Raw genomic sequence first — 12,080 nt, forward strand, 5'->3', positions numbered from 1 at the left:
CTGGCAACTTTTAAAAATATTCAAATTCTCTGTAATTAGGAATGAAACACCCAAATTCAAACACCTAAATAAAATCATTTAGTAATTTTAACTCATTTTTGTGCAAATAGTTAAAAGATCCATTGCATAGCTAAAAATAACTCAAAAATATTTTGGAAAGGCTGGGTTTCTAGCGATGACTTAGTTTTGAGAAAGAATAATTTTGTTGTTTTCCATATTACAGTAATATGGATCAATTTTGCATTCTTCAATCACTCATGCATACTACAATTGAGAAGCAATACCAATCTTCCAACAAAAAGGCAGACCTCAGAAATCCACACAATAAAATGAAACTATTTTCTTCATAGATAAATCTTATAAATTATGAGTGAAATTTTTGTGATCAACAAGATTTAAACAACAATTTTTCACCTTCAATGAATAGGTTTAAATTACTCTCAGCTTTTTTCCTATTCCTAAATAAGTAATTCTAATAAACTAGATGACATATTATCGTGGTTGCCCAATTTCTATTTATTTTGGAAATTTCCATTACCTCCAGACAGTTCTCCAGCAGTTTGCTTTTTGCTGGAGATTTCAGCATCTGCAATCCTTTGTCTCTCCTTTGTACAGATCTTGTATGCTAAACTGGTAATGATTACATGGTTTCCCATAACTTGTGCAAATCAATTTCACAAACGTGTCTCTGTTGCAATTGATAATTCATCTTCTTAAGTTTCTTTTACAAATTTTATTATCTTCATCTGGGCTCTGATCTTCCTCTTGCTTCACACTGTACACTAATAACTTCATCCACACACCATCCAACTGCATTCACCCATTACATCTTCAACATTCATTGATCTATAGAGCACAACTTAATTTTACACCTGGCTGTATCAGCTTAATTTCATCTCAAGTTCTCAATGTGACAATTTTTCATTTAAATTCTTTGGAAACAGGTCCATGATGTTTCCAAACTAACAACTCTTGCCTTGATTGCAAATTCATTACATTCATCAGGATTCCTGGCCACACAGTTCTTCAGACTCAAACGGAACCTCAATCATTTGGGACATTTGAGAAATACAAAGCTTTTAACAAAAGCAGGCATTGTCTAACATTTTACCCTAGAGATAGAATATTTCATCTTACTTAGTTTATTTACTCAAAGGAACCAACAGAAATTAACACTGTTTCTTTATATACAGTACCTTTGGAGATACAGTACATACATCCATTTATATTTTTTACAATTACCAAAGGGAACCTGGTGTAATTAGCAGCATTTGACAGTTAAACAGAAATGCCCATGAGAAAACAAAAACAGGATAAAACTAAAGTGCAGGAAATACTCAACAGGTCAGGTAGAATCTGTGTGCAGAAAAACAAGAGTTAATATTTCAAATCAACAGACTTCATCAGAGCTCCCCGTAATTTCAGGCTTTACCAGGGCTCTATCCTCCCTCGTGTACTGCACCCTATATTCATAACTTCATCTGCACTACATAATCATAACTTTCTATTACAGTCCTTCCATTTCACGTATCCAGGGTTGTGAAGGATCACTAATTTGAAAGGGTATTTCTGCTTCATAGTTACTGCTTCATCTGCTGAGTACTAGCACTTCCTTTATTTCAGATTTCCATCTGCCACAGTTTACTTAAAATTTTCAAATTACAAAAAAAACAGACCATGGACAATACAGAAGTAAAAGGCCATCTACTCTAATTGTGAAGAAGTGCACTAAAAAACATTTCTGTGACATCATTGACGTCAATGGAAGCAAATGTGCAGAGCAGGTAAATCAAGCAGCCAATGAAGTAACCTATTTAGCGCTTGCAATCAGAAACAATATTATCACATTTATAAAGCCAGGACAAACAGGCTATGAAACAGCTTCACCATAACGCAAAGATTTTTTACTCCCTCACTTTGTGGGACGGATGTTAAGATCTTAAATTCAATTCAATTATCTCCTGAAATGACTGCCACTGTGGCCACTAACTTACTGTTTAATCAACTTCTCCTCTCTGCTTTAGCCAATTCCGTCCTCACATCAATATAGTGGCTTTTTTAAGTTTAGAACACTGGTTTCAAATTCTCAAACTGAATTTGAAGTTCTATCAGGCTCCATGTACCTATCTAAAGGTCTCTTAGAAGACCCTATCGTATCTGCCTCCACCACCATTACCAGCAGCCTAAAGATCTAAAGGTTGGTTCCTGGTATTGTTAAATCTTATTGGGGGAAATTTTTGCACATTCAGCCATGTATATTGTACAAACAGTCATACAGTTTAGTGGCAGCGAAGAAGTAAAGAAAAATAGCTTTGAGATGGAGTTAATGTTATCAGTATATGGGGTTTGGATATTTATGAGAAACAGAATCAGATTTAATATCACCAGCATATGCTGTGAAATCTGTTATACGGCAGTAGATTGCAATACATAATAAAAACTGTAAATTAGTGTGCATTATATATACTATACATTAATTTAGTTTTTATTATTTAATATTGTGAGGTTTTCATGTTTTACTGTTTTACAACAGAAAAAATCAGTGGATTTAATTTTGCTTTTTTTGATATTGATCACCAGAAAATAACTATTCTGTGTCAAAGTGAAAACAGGTTTCTACAAATTACAAATATAAAACAATATAATTGATTACATCAGTATTCATCCATTTTAATATGACACAGCAAATCATCATTGGTTTTAGAAGTCACTTAATTAGTTAAATGGAGGTCACCTGTGTGCAGTCAAGGTGTTTCAATTGAATATAGTAAAAATACAGCTGTAACTGGAAGGTCCAACTCCTGGTGAATTAGTATCCTGGCAAAAACTACACTATGAAGACACCAAGCAACTTTGTGAAAAGGTTACTGAAAAACACAAGTCAGGAGTTATTGGAGTATAAAAGTTGCAACTTGCTATTTGCCAGAGAATGAAATCCTAAGAATGTAGAAGACAATGTTGTGTTAATAAGAGGAAGCTAAGTAATGTAAATTATGTAATCTGAGTTTGCTATTTGCTATGCATGTACCCAATTTAGTAGGAGAATGAAATATTAAGAATGTAGAAGACAATGGTGTGTTAATGAGAGGTAGCTAAGAGATGTAGATTAGAAAATGATTAAGTCAATGGGTAGAAACAATAGTGGCGGATGTACGTGCGGTACCCAACTATAGACCGATTGCATATGCTAATGCAACTAAACCAGGAGATTGCTATAAAACATGCTATGTCCAAGGATTGGTGGGCAATCAGCGATTAGCTCAATGACTGTCTCAGCTTTGATCTGCAAATTAAAGTTTAACCCTTCTTGAACAATCTTCTGCATCTCCTGGTCATTTGTGGGGCACGAGAAACCACGACAGAGTTGGATACAAGAAAATTTCCAAGTCACTGAATATCCCTTGGAGAACAGTTAAGTCAATCATTAATAAATGGAAAGAATATGGCACAGGTGTAAATCTGCTTAGAGTAGGCTGTCCTCAAAAACAGGTGACCATGCAGGAAGGGGACTCTAGTGAGGGAGGCCACCAAAAGGCCTATGAAAACTCTGGAGGTGTTACAAGCTTCAGTGACTGAGATGGGGTACACTGTACATACCACAACCGTTATCCAGGTGCTTCACCAGTCGCACCTTTATGGGAGAGTGGCAAACAGAAAGCCACTGTTGAAAAATCTTACGTGAAAACTCAGCTAGAGTTTCCCAGAAGGCATATCGGACACACTGAAGTCAGCTGGGAGAAGGTTCTATGGTCTGATTAAACCAAAATTAAACTTCTTGGCCATCAGACTAAATTACGATGCCTGGCATAAGCCAAACACTGCACATTAAAAAAAACCCACCATCCCTACCATGAAGCACGGTGGTGGCTGCATCATGCTGTGGGGATGCTTCACTGCAGCAGGCCCTGGAAGGCTTGTGAAAGTAGACAGCAAAAACAAATGCAGCAAAATGCAGGGAAATCCTGGAGGAAAACCTGATGAAGTCTGCAAGAGAACTGTGATTTGGGAGATTTGTTTTCCAGCAAGGCAATTACCCCAAGCATAAAGCCAAAGCTACACAGGAATAGATTAAAAACAAAGTTAATGTCCTGGAGTGGCTAAGTCAGAGTCCAGACTTCAATCCAATTGAGAATTTATGGCTGAACTTGAAAAGAGCTGTTCACTCATGATCCCCCATGCAATGAGACAGAGTTTGAGCAGTTTTGTAAAGAAGAATGGGGAAAAATTGCAGTGTCCAGATGTGCAAAGCTGATAGAGACCTATCCACATAGACTCAGGCTGTAGTTGCTGCCAAAGGTGCATCTACTAAAAAATGATTTGAAGGTGGTAATTATGAAATCTAATATTGTTTAATAATTGTAATAAATTTAGACCAATTTGTAGAAATTTTTCACTTTGACATGTCTTTTTCCGTTGACCAGTGTCAAAAAAGCAAAATTAAATCCACTGCAATTCAATGTTGTAGCAGTTAGAAGAAGGCATGTCCTGTTACGGGATCCTTAATAATGGATGCTGCCTTTTTTTTGAGGCATTGTTTCTTGAAGATGTCCTGGATGCTGGGGAGGTTAGTGCTCATGGAGCTTTCTGCAGCATATTTCAATCCTCTGCAGTAGTCCACCAGCACCCTCTCCCACCATACCAGACTGATGGGGTCAGCTAGAATGCTCGGCACTGTACATCTGTAGAAATTTGCAAATGTATTTGGTGACACATCAAATCTCCTGAAACTCATTATAAAATATGACCGCTATTAGCTTTCCTTGTAACTGCATCGAAATGTTGGGCCCAAGATAGATCCTCAGATGTTGACACCTTGAAAAGTTCTTAAAAAAAAGAAACTGATGCAAATTTGAAAAGCTGTATGTTCAAGGGAACAATGGGAAGAAAAGGCAGGCTGGAAATCAGCAATAATTTGCAAGTAAAAAAGCTTTTTTTACTATTAGGAATGGAGGAATGCCAAAACACAAGGAGAAAGATAAGAGGAGTGAAATGTTTAGCAGTATCCGCTAAAATAAAATGGAAAACTTAGTGGGAATAGGGCTGTTGTCAATATTAAGTATACAGAATGCTTGTAAAGGGGAATCCAGAGTAAGTTTTGATGGGGTCTAAAGCACTAAGGTATGGATGTACAGATCCACAAGGACATCAGACACCAAAGGAGAGACAAAAAATTTAAAATATGTGAATTGGACATAGAACAGTGCAGCATAGAATGGGCCCTTCAACCCATGCTGTTGTGCTGAACTATATAAACCTACTCCATAATCAACCTAACCCTTCCCTCTTACATGGCCCAAACCATCATTTTTTTTCTTATATCCATGTGTCTATATACAAGTTTCTTAAATGTCCCTATTGTGTCATCCTCTACCACCAAACATGCATTGCATTCCAGGCACCTACATCTGTGGGAGGGTGGGGGGAGAACAAACCTACCTCTAATATCTGTCTGAAGCTTTCCTCTACTCCCCTTCAGAAGATGTCCACAGGTACTGGCAGAGTACTTTTTAAATTACATTTTAACTGTACAAATGCACACACAAGATATTGTAAATTCTCAGTGATTTAAGTAACATCTGTGGAGAGAGAAACTGAGTTAATGATTCAGGCTGATAATCTTTCAGAAGAACCAATGATTCCACCCGACCTGCTGAGTATTTCCTGCATTTTCAAATTTTATTTCTGATTTCAGGCAGGAATGCTAATTGAGGGAGTTTCATCCTGCTGAAGATATCCTCAACGAGCCAATAGGGAAGCAATTTTGCAGGTAACTTTTCTTCACTTTCCATCTGTACTATGTTAGCGGCACCCTTCTTCACTGATACTTTTCTTGATGCAAATTAAAAGTTACACAAAATACAATTGAGTACAATCTTGCATTTCACATCACTAGAAGTAAATAGTTATGCCTATATACCTAAATCATTATTTAAGGGCTTCAGATGATCAATGAATCATATTGTAGCAGATATCTGCAGCCTATCATGGGCTCCCAAGGAAAGTTATAAGTCAAGCAGAATCATAAACAAGACAAAATCTGCAGATGTTGGAAATCAAAATAAAACACAAATGCTGGAGGAACTCAGGCAGCATCTATAGAAAAGAGTACCGTCAACATTTCAGGCTGAGAAACTTCAGGAAAAAAAAGATGAGAAGACAGGTTAAGAAGGTCAAGGAAGGGGAGGAAGAAATACAAAGCAATTTGGTGATAGGTGAAGTCGGGAGGGGGAAGGGTGAAGTAAAGAGCTGGGAAATCCTTTGGTGAAAGAGCTAGAGGACCGGAGAAGGGAGCATTTGATAGGAGTGGACAGAGGCCATGGAAGGGAAGGAGGAGGAGCACCAGAGGGAGGTAATAAGATGAGAGAGAGAAATGGGAATGCTGAAGTGAGGGAGAGGCAATTACCGAAAGTTTGGGAAACCTTATCGAATTCTCAAACTTCCAGTAATTGCCTCCCCTTCACCATTCCCATTCCCCCTCTCACCTTGTCTCCTCACCTGTGCATCACCTTGCTTTGGTGCTCCTCCCCCTTCCCTTTCTTCCACAGTCTTCTACCCTGTCTAATCTGATATCCCCCTTCTCCAGCCCTTTATCTCTTTCACCAATTGACTTCCCAGCTCTTTACTTCACCCCTCCCCCTCTGTTTCACCTATCACCTACTACCTTGTACTTCTTCCTTCCCCTACTCCCACCTTCTTACTCTGACTTCTCACTTTTCCCAGTCCTGATGAACAGTCTCTGCCCAAAATGTCAACTGTTTTTCATAAATGCTGCCTGGCCTGCTGAGTTCTTCCAGTAATTCGTGTCTATTCCTAATGTTAATGTTAATGTACAATGTTAAAATTGTACAAGGCATTGGTAAGGCCAAATTTAGAATATTGTTTGCAGTTCTGGTCACCGAATTATAGGAAAGATATCAATAAATTAGAGAGAGTGCAGAGACGATTTACTAGGATGTTACCTGGGTTTCAGCACTTAAGTTACAGAGAAAGGGTGAACAAGTTAGGTCTCTATTCATTGGAATGTAGAAGGTTGAGGGGGGATTTGATCGAGGTATTTAAAATTTTGAGAGGGATAGATAGAGTTGACGTGAATAGGCTGTTTCCATTGAGAGTAGGGGAGATTCAAACGAGAGGACATGATTTGAGAGTTAAGGGGCAGAAGTTTAAGGGAAACACGAGGGGGTATTTCTTTACTCAGAGAGTGATAGCTGTGTGGAATGAGCTTCCTGTAGAAGTAGTAGAGGCCAGTTCAGTTGTGTCATTTAAGGTAAAATTGGATAGGTATATGGACAGGAAAGGAGTGGAGGGTTATGGGCTGAGTGCGGGTAGGTGGGACTAGGTGAGATTAAGAGTTCGGCACGGACTAGGAGGGCCGAGATGGCCTGTTTCCGTGCTGTGATTGTTATATGTTATATGGTTATAAGTATCATATAGTTTTGCACTTATTCTGCAGGGGCAAATAGAGTGGGGTTTGACAAACTGAAATAAACAGCAAGCAACTTTAGGAAAGCAGACACTGGCCTGCATGACATATTGCTTGTCTGCACATGGAAGATGTACATTGTGGAATTTCTCACAGTATGGTAATAGTGATATTAAATGAAGGAGTCCACATGATGACATTGACTTGCAAGGCTTAAGTTTCATTAAATACTGCATTTGTCAATTTGCCATAAATTGTACCTCAGGTCATCCATTCTCGAAGAAATATGACAATTCTCTCAGAAACAGTCAACTCCCAGCTGGTCAAGCTGTGCAGAAGAGAGTTAATGTTTTAGAAAGGAGACTCTCCATATGAAGGGTCTTCAAGCAGAAATGTTAACTGTTTCTCTTTTCAGCAATTTGTTTTTATTTTAGGTTTCCAGCATTTGGAGATTGATTTTTAACTCCTATTATTTTTTTTGTGTGTAACCTTTATTACATACTAACCCTCTACCAAAGAGTGTTGCAACGACATTTTAAGCTGTAGACAACTTCCAAATAGTATCAGCCAGTCTGCTGAATGCTTCACACGTGAAGGTACCCTCTTAAAACCATTACGACTTAAGTGGTTAAATGGGTACAATATCTAATTGTCAAAGACAAAGTTCTGAAGAACTGCTATCAAAAAATGACCACAGAATCACTGGAGCTGATAGCAAATGAGTTTGAATAAACTTTGCCACTCTCTTTATTTAGTGACAAAATAAAATTGTTGAGCAGTTAAAAATCAATCATCCTCTATCAGCATGGAAATGTAAGATTTTGATTCTTGAAGAGACCTAGTTAAATCTTGATCTTAAAGAATATGATAAAACTAAACTGACACATAAATGTATGGACTATTTATTTTATCTTGAAGATATTCAAGAAGGCATCACAATAATAAAGTTATATCATATTGAAGTGGTCACTAAAGAAGCAGACTGATGACTATATCACAAGGACTGTATTTAGGTTCTTGAATTATGGGATTCAAAAACTGTACTAAATCTTGTGCCTATCTATTTTGTTTTATATGAATAAATCCTATTCCTATTTATACAAATAATTGGGACACAGACAGCTACTACCAACATTTCAAGATAATACCAATTAAGTGGAACCAAGAATGGCGAGGAAGATGGAGTGGCCACCAGATCAGTGTCAAGTACAATGAGAAGTTAAAAAGATCTTTCCCAAGCATTTTGGGAAAGATAGAAGTGTAGCCAAAATAGTTAAGTTTCAAAAAGAGCAGAAATAGTAAAGTTCAATTACAAATATTTCTACACATATGGGTAACAATACAAATAAAGTGATCAGAACTATAGAAACTAGTATTATTTTTGAGTAAAGTTTACAAAACAATTTGAATGAGATGTTGATCAGATAGTAATTAGAATGTTATGTGTCATTCTAATAATGTCCCAAATAAACTAATGTAGAATTAGCATAATCGTAATAAAATTCTTTGGAACACTATTGGAAATAATAGATCATTTGAGATGTTATCCGAAGGAAAATATTCCAAGTCTGAAATGTAGTCACGGTCTAAAAGATAGTAACTTTTTAAATATAAAGGGCAAGGAACTGACTAAGAAGCACACCAAAAACTAAAGATTTTTTCCCCGTCAAGAATTGAATATAGAATATCTACCTTATGTGGATATATAGCAAAAACAGCATCACTTTGAAAATATACAAGTATATCAATAGTGGATTTTTCAACATTAGGATGTCCCAAAGCATTTTTATGGAAACCTAGTCAAAGTTCCAACGCAACAATGCCCAGATTTTTTAAAAATTTAATTTGTTGTTTAGGTATCTTGCACATTCTTTATCTGCAAACTGACAAAAAAAAAATGACACATATGTCAGGGCAAGGTTTGTCTTTGTACAGCACTGAAATGTCCTCTTTGAGATGAGATTTGAAACAATCAATTTCAATATTCATATCAACTAAAACATGAGTGAAAACAAAAATATACAGGAAAAGAAATAACAAGGAATTAGGTAGAATGCTCTAGCTATAGATATGCCATCAACTCAAGTAGAAAAACCAAATAATCTGTTACTGTATGTTTTATAATTATAAAAAAAAATGAACCATGCTCTCTGAATTAATCATGTGTTACTGCCTAGTCTGAAAAGCAATATCTGACCACTGAAAAGCTTTGACATTCTCACAACACAAACAGTCACACATACATTTCTCACTGCTAATCTGGAGTAGGCAACAATTTGTATTAGCAACATTTAATCTGGATGAGTACTTTGTTTTCATTTAATTAATGGAGTTAAACAGATAGTGAAATTAATACAAATTCCACTTTTATGTATTTTGTTTTATAGATTACAGTAGCACTCTGATCAATCTTTGAAACAATACATTCTTTAGTGTTAGAAATTTAATAATGCATTTCCAAAATCAGTATCAGTGACTGAAAATAGCTTATTGTGCTATTTATGTTTAGTGCCAGTTGTACTACTATGTTTACCTCATCTTGTCTAGATAACAGGATGGTAATGTCAATTCCATAGATAAATCTAGTTCAGGATTTATGTACATAACGCATTTCAATGGTATTCACGGAATATTTATATTTTGATGTTTTCTAACCGCAGCCTACAGAATCTAAACAAAACAAACGCATATTATCAGCAAACTTCAACTGAGCTCTTCATTGTAAAATGTAATGCCATATGTTTGAGAGCACACGCCCTTGAATTTAGGCAATAAAACAATAACCTTTCGTAAAATCGTGTAAGATTGTTTGGCGGAGATATTACAGTTCATTCCGTTATAAGATAAATAGATAAGTCATTTAACTCAGTATTCAAGTTTGTCAGTGCAACTTACCAAACACACTTAGAGCCATCATTGCTGGGAATCTGAATCTCTCCGTTCGCAGCTTCTCAATGTCCAGTCAGTGACTCATAAACGCCAATGCCCGTCATCCGCCTCATGTGCTTAAAGACACCCTAATCGTCTCTTCTACAAACGTGACAAAGAATTAAATGTGCAATGGATTACATATCTGACACTCCATCTCTTAACATGCTAAATAACCAAACAGAAAAACAGAACATTTTATTCAGATTGGAGGCCGGTCCGCAAGAATAAAATAAAACAACCATGACGGTTTATGGAAGATCACTTTCTAAAATACGATCGCAAAAAAAGGGAAATATTACGTGGGATCTGTGCAACGTGGACCCCAGAGGTACAGTGTGCCGTAAAGATTAATTACCAGTGCCAGGGATGGGATCAAACTACATCCTCCGCTCTCCATGCCGCCATTTTGCCTCAGCACATGACCATCTTCCCCCCTCTGGTGCAGACCGTCAATGCGGTAACCATGGCGACCTGTCTCCGCGCGCCCTTCTCCGGGGAGCCGCAGATCTCGCCGCCGCGTCCCCGACCCTCTCTGTTCCTGCGCGCCCGCTGCCAGGACGAATGCCCTCTCCCGAACAATAACATCCGAGCGAACGGCCATCTCGGGTTCTGGTGCTCTTGTACCCCGGCCCCACGCTGAAGGTGGCATCCGAGGTTTCGATCGATTTTAACGTCGCGGGCGGGTTTCTGCAAAATAGTGTATGAATAAAACATTGCGTCTATTTCAAAGACTGACAAAGGATCCAAACATTAACTACCAAGTGCCAGGAAATGTAGAGGTGGTTTGACCCAAAGCAATGCAGCAGAGATGACTTAATGGTAAATGATACTTTACTAATAAACTGCAAAATAACAAGCCATGAGGGGCCATAAAACAAGAGAGAACAAATACTAAAACGACAGGCAACAAGGTAACTGGAGGCCAGGAGCTGATATGATGAGTGAACAAGGACTATGGCTGACAACTGGGTTTAAATAGGCTGCAGGTGATTAGTTAGAAGTAAGTGGAAGGTTATTCCTGTAGAGGTCAATATGAGTATCAACGGCATAGGAAGAACAAGGAAAGAGGTCTCGCTGAGGGAATTTGAGCAGCTAAGGACTAAATTAAAAAGCAGAACCAAAAAGCTGTAATCTCTGGATTGTACTTGAGCCACTTGCAAATTGGCATGGGGTTAAGAAGATTAGAGAGTTAAATATGTGGTTCAAGGATTGGTGTGGGAGAAATGGGTTTGAATTCTTGGGAAAGGAGGGAGCTGTTCCATTGAGACGGGCTCCACCTGAACCATGATGGCACTTGGATCCTAGCGAATCGCATAACTAGGGTTGTGGATAGGGCTTTAAACTAAATAGCAGGGGGGTGGTTTCAACAGATTGGAGAAGTATGGATAAAGTAAAAGAGAAAAGTGTGGCTAAAGATAAAGTAAAAACAAAAGTTAAGACAAAAGGGTGGAGTGCAGAAAAGGCAAGTGCATAAGAGACAAAGATTACTTGATTTTAAAGGCACAATGAGTGTAAGGGCACTTTATCTGACTGCCTGTAGTATTCGTAACAAGGTCAGTGAACTGGTGGCATGAATCAGTACCAAGGGGTATGATTAGTGGTCATTACAGAAAGGTAGTTACAGGATGGGGGATTGGGAATTAAATATTCAAGGATATCAGGTAATACGGAAGGATAGACAGGAAGGTAGAGGAGATGGGGTAGTGCTCTTAATTAAGGATGAGAT

General features: G+C 37.7%; 1 protein-coding gene across 3 annotated transcripts in view; it reads right to left on the reverse strand.

Annotated features, from left to right (window-relative positions):
• chn1 (chimerin 1) overlaps positions 1–10,835 on the reverse strand; it is a 109,360-nt gene extending 98,525 nt beyond the window's left edge. For 2 of the 3 annotated variants that reach the window (XM_059966698.1, XM_059966697.1), the window contains exons 1-2: positions 10,710–10,835; positions 10,319–10,453 (exon numbers count right to left, since the gene is read on the reverse strand). In XM_059966698.1, coding sequence (XP_059822681.1) covers positions 10,319–10,340 — 22 coding nt within the window. In that variant the 5' untranslated portion in view covers positions 10,341–10,453; positions 10,710–10,835. Of the gene's footprint in view, positions 1–10,318; positions 10,454–10,709 lie in introns of those variants that run through there. The other variant, XM_059966699.1, reaches the window with a different exon arrangement.
• Between the last annotated feature and the right edge of the window lie 1,245 nt (positions 10,836–12,080).

Source organism: Hypanus sabinus, chromosome 4 (genome assembly GCF_030144855.1).
Source record: "Hypanus sabinus isolate sHypSab1 chromosome 4, sHypSab1.hap1, whole genome shotgun sequence".
In the NCBI taxonomy this organism is placed as follows: domain Eukaryota; kingdom Metazoa; phylum Chordata; class Chondrichthyes; order Myliobatiformes; family Dasyatidae; genus Hypanus; species Hypanus sabinus.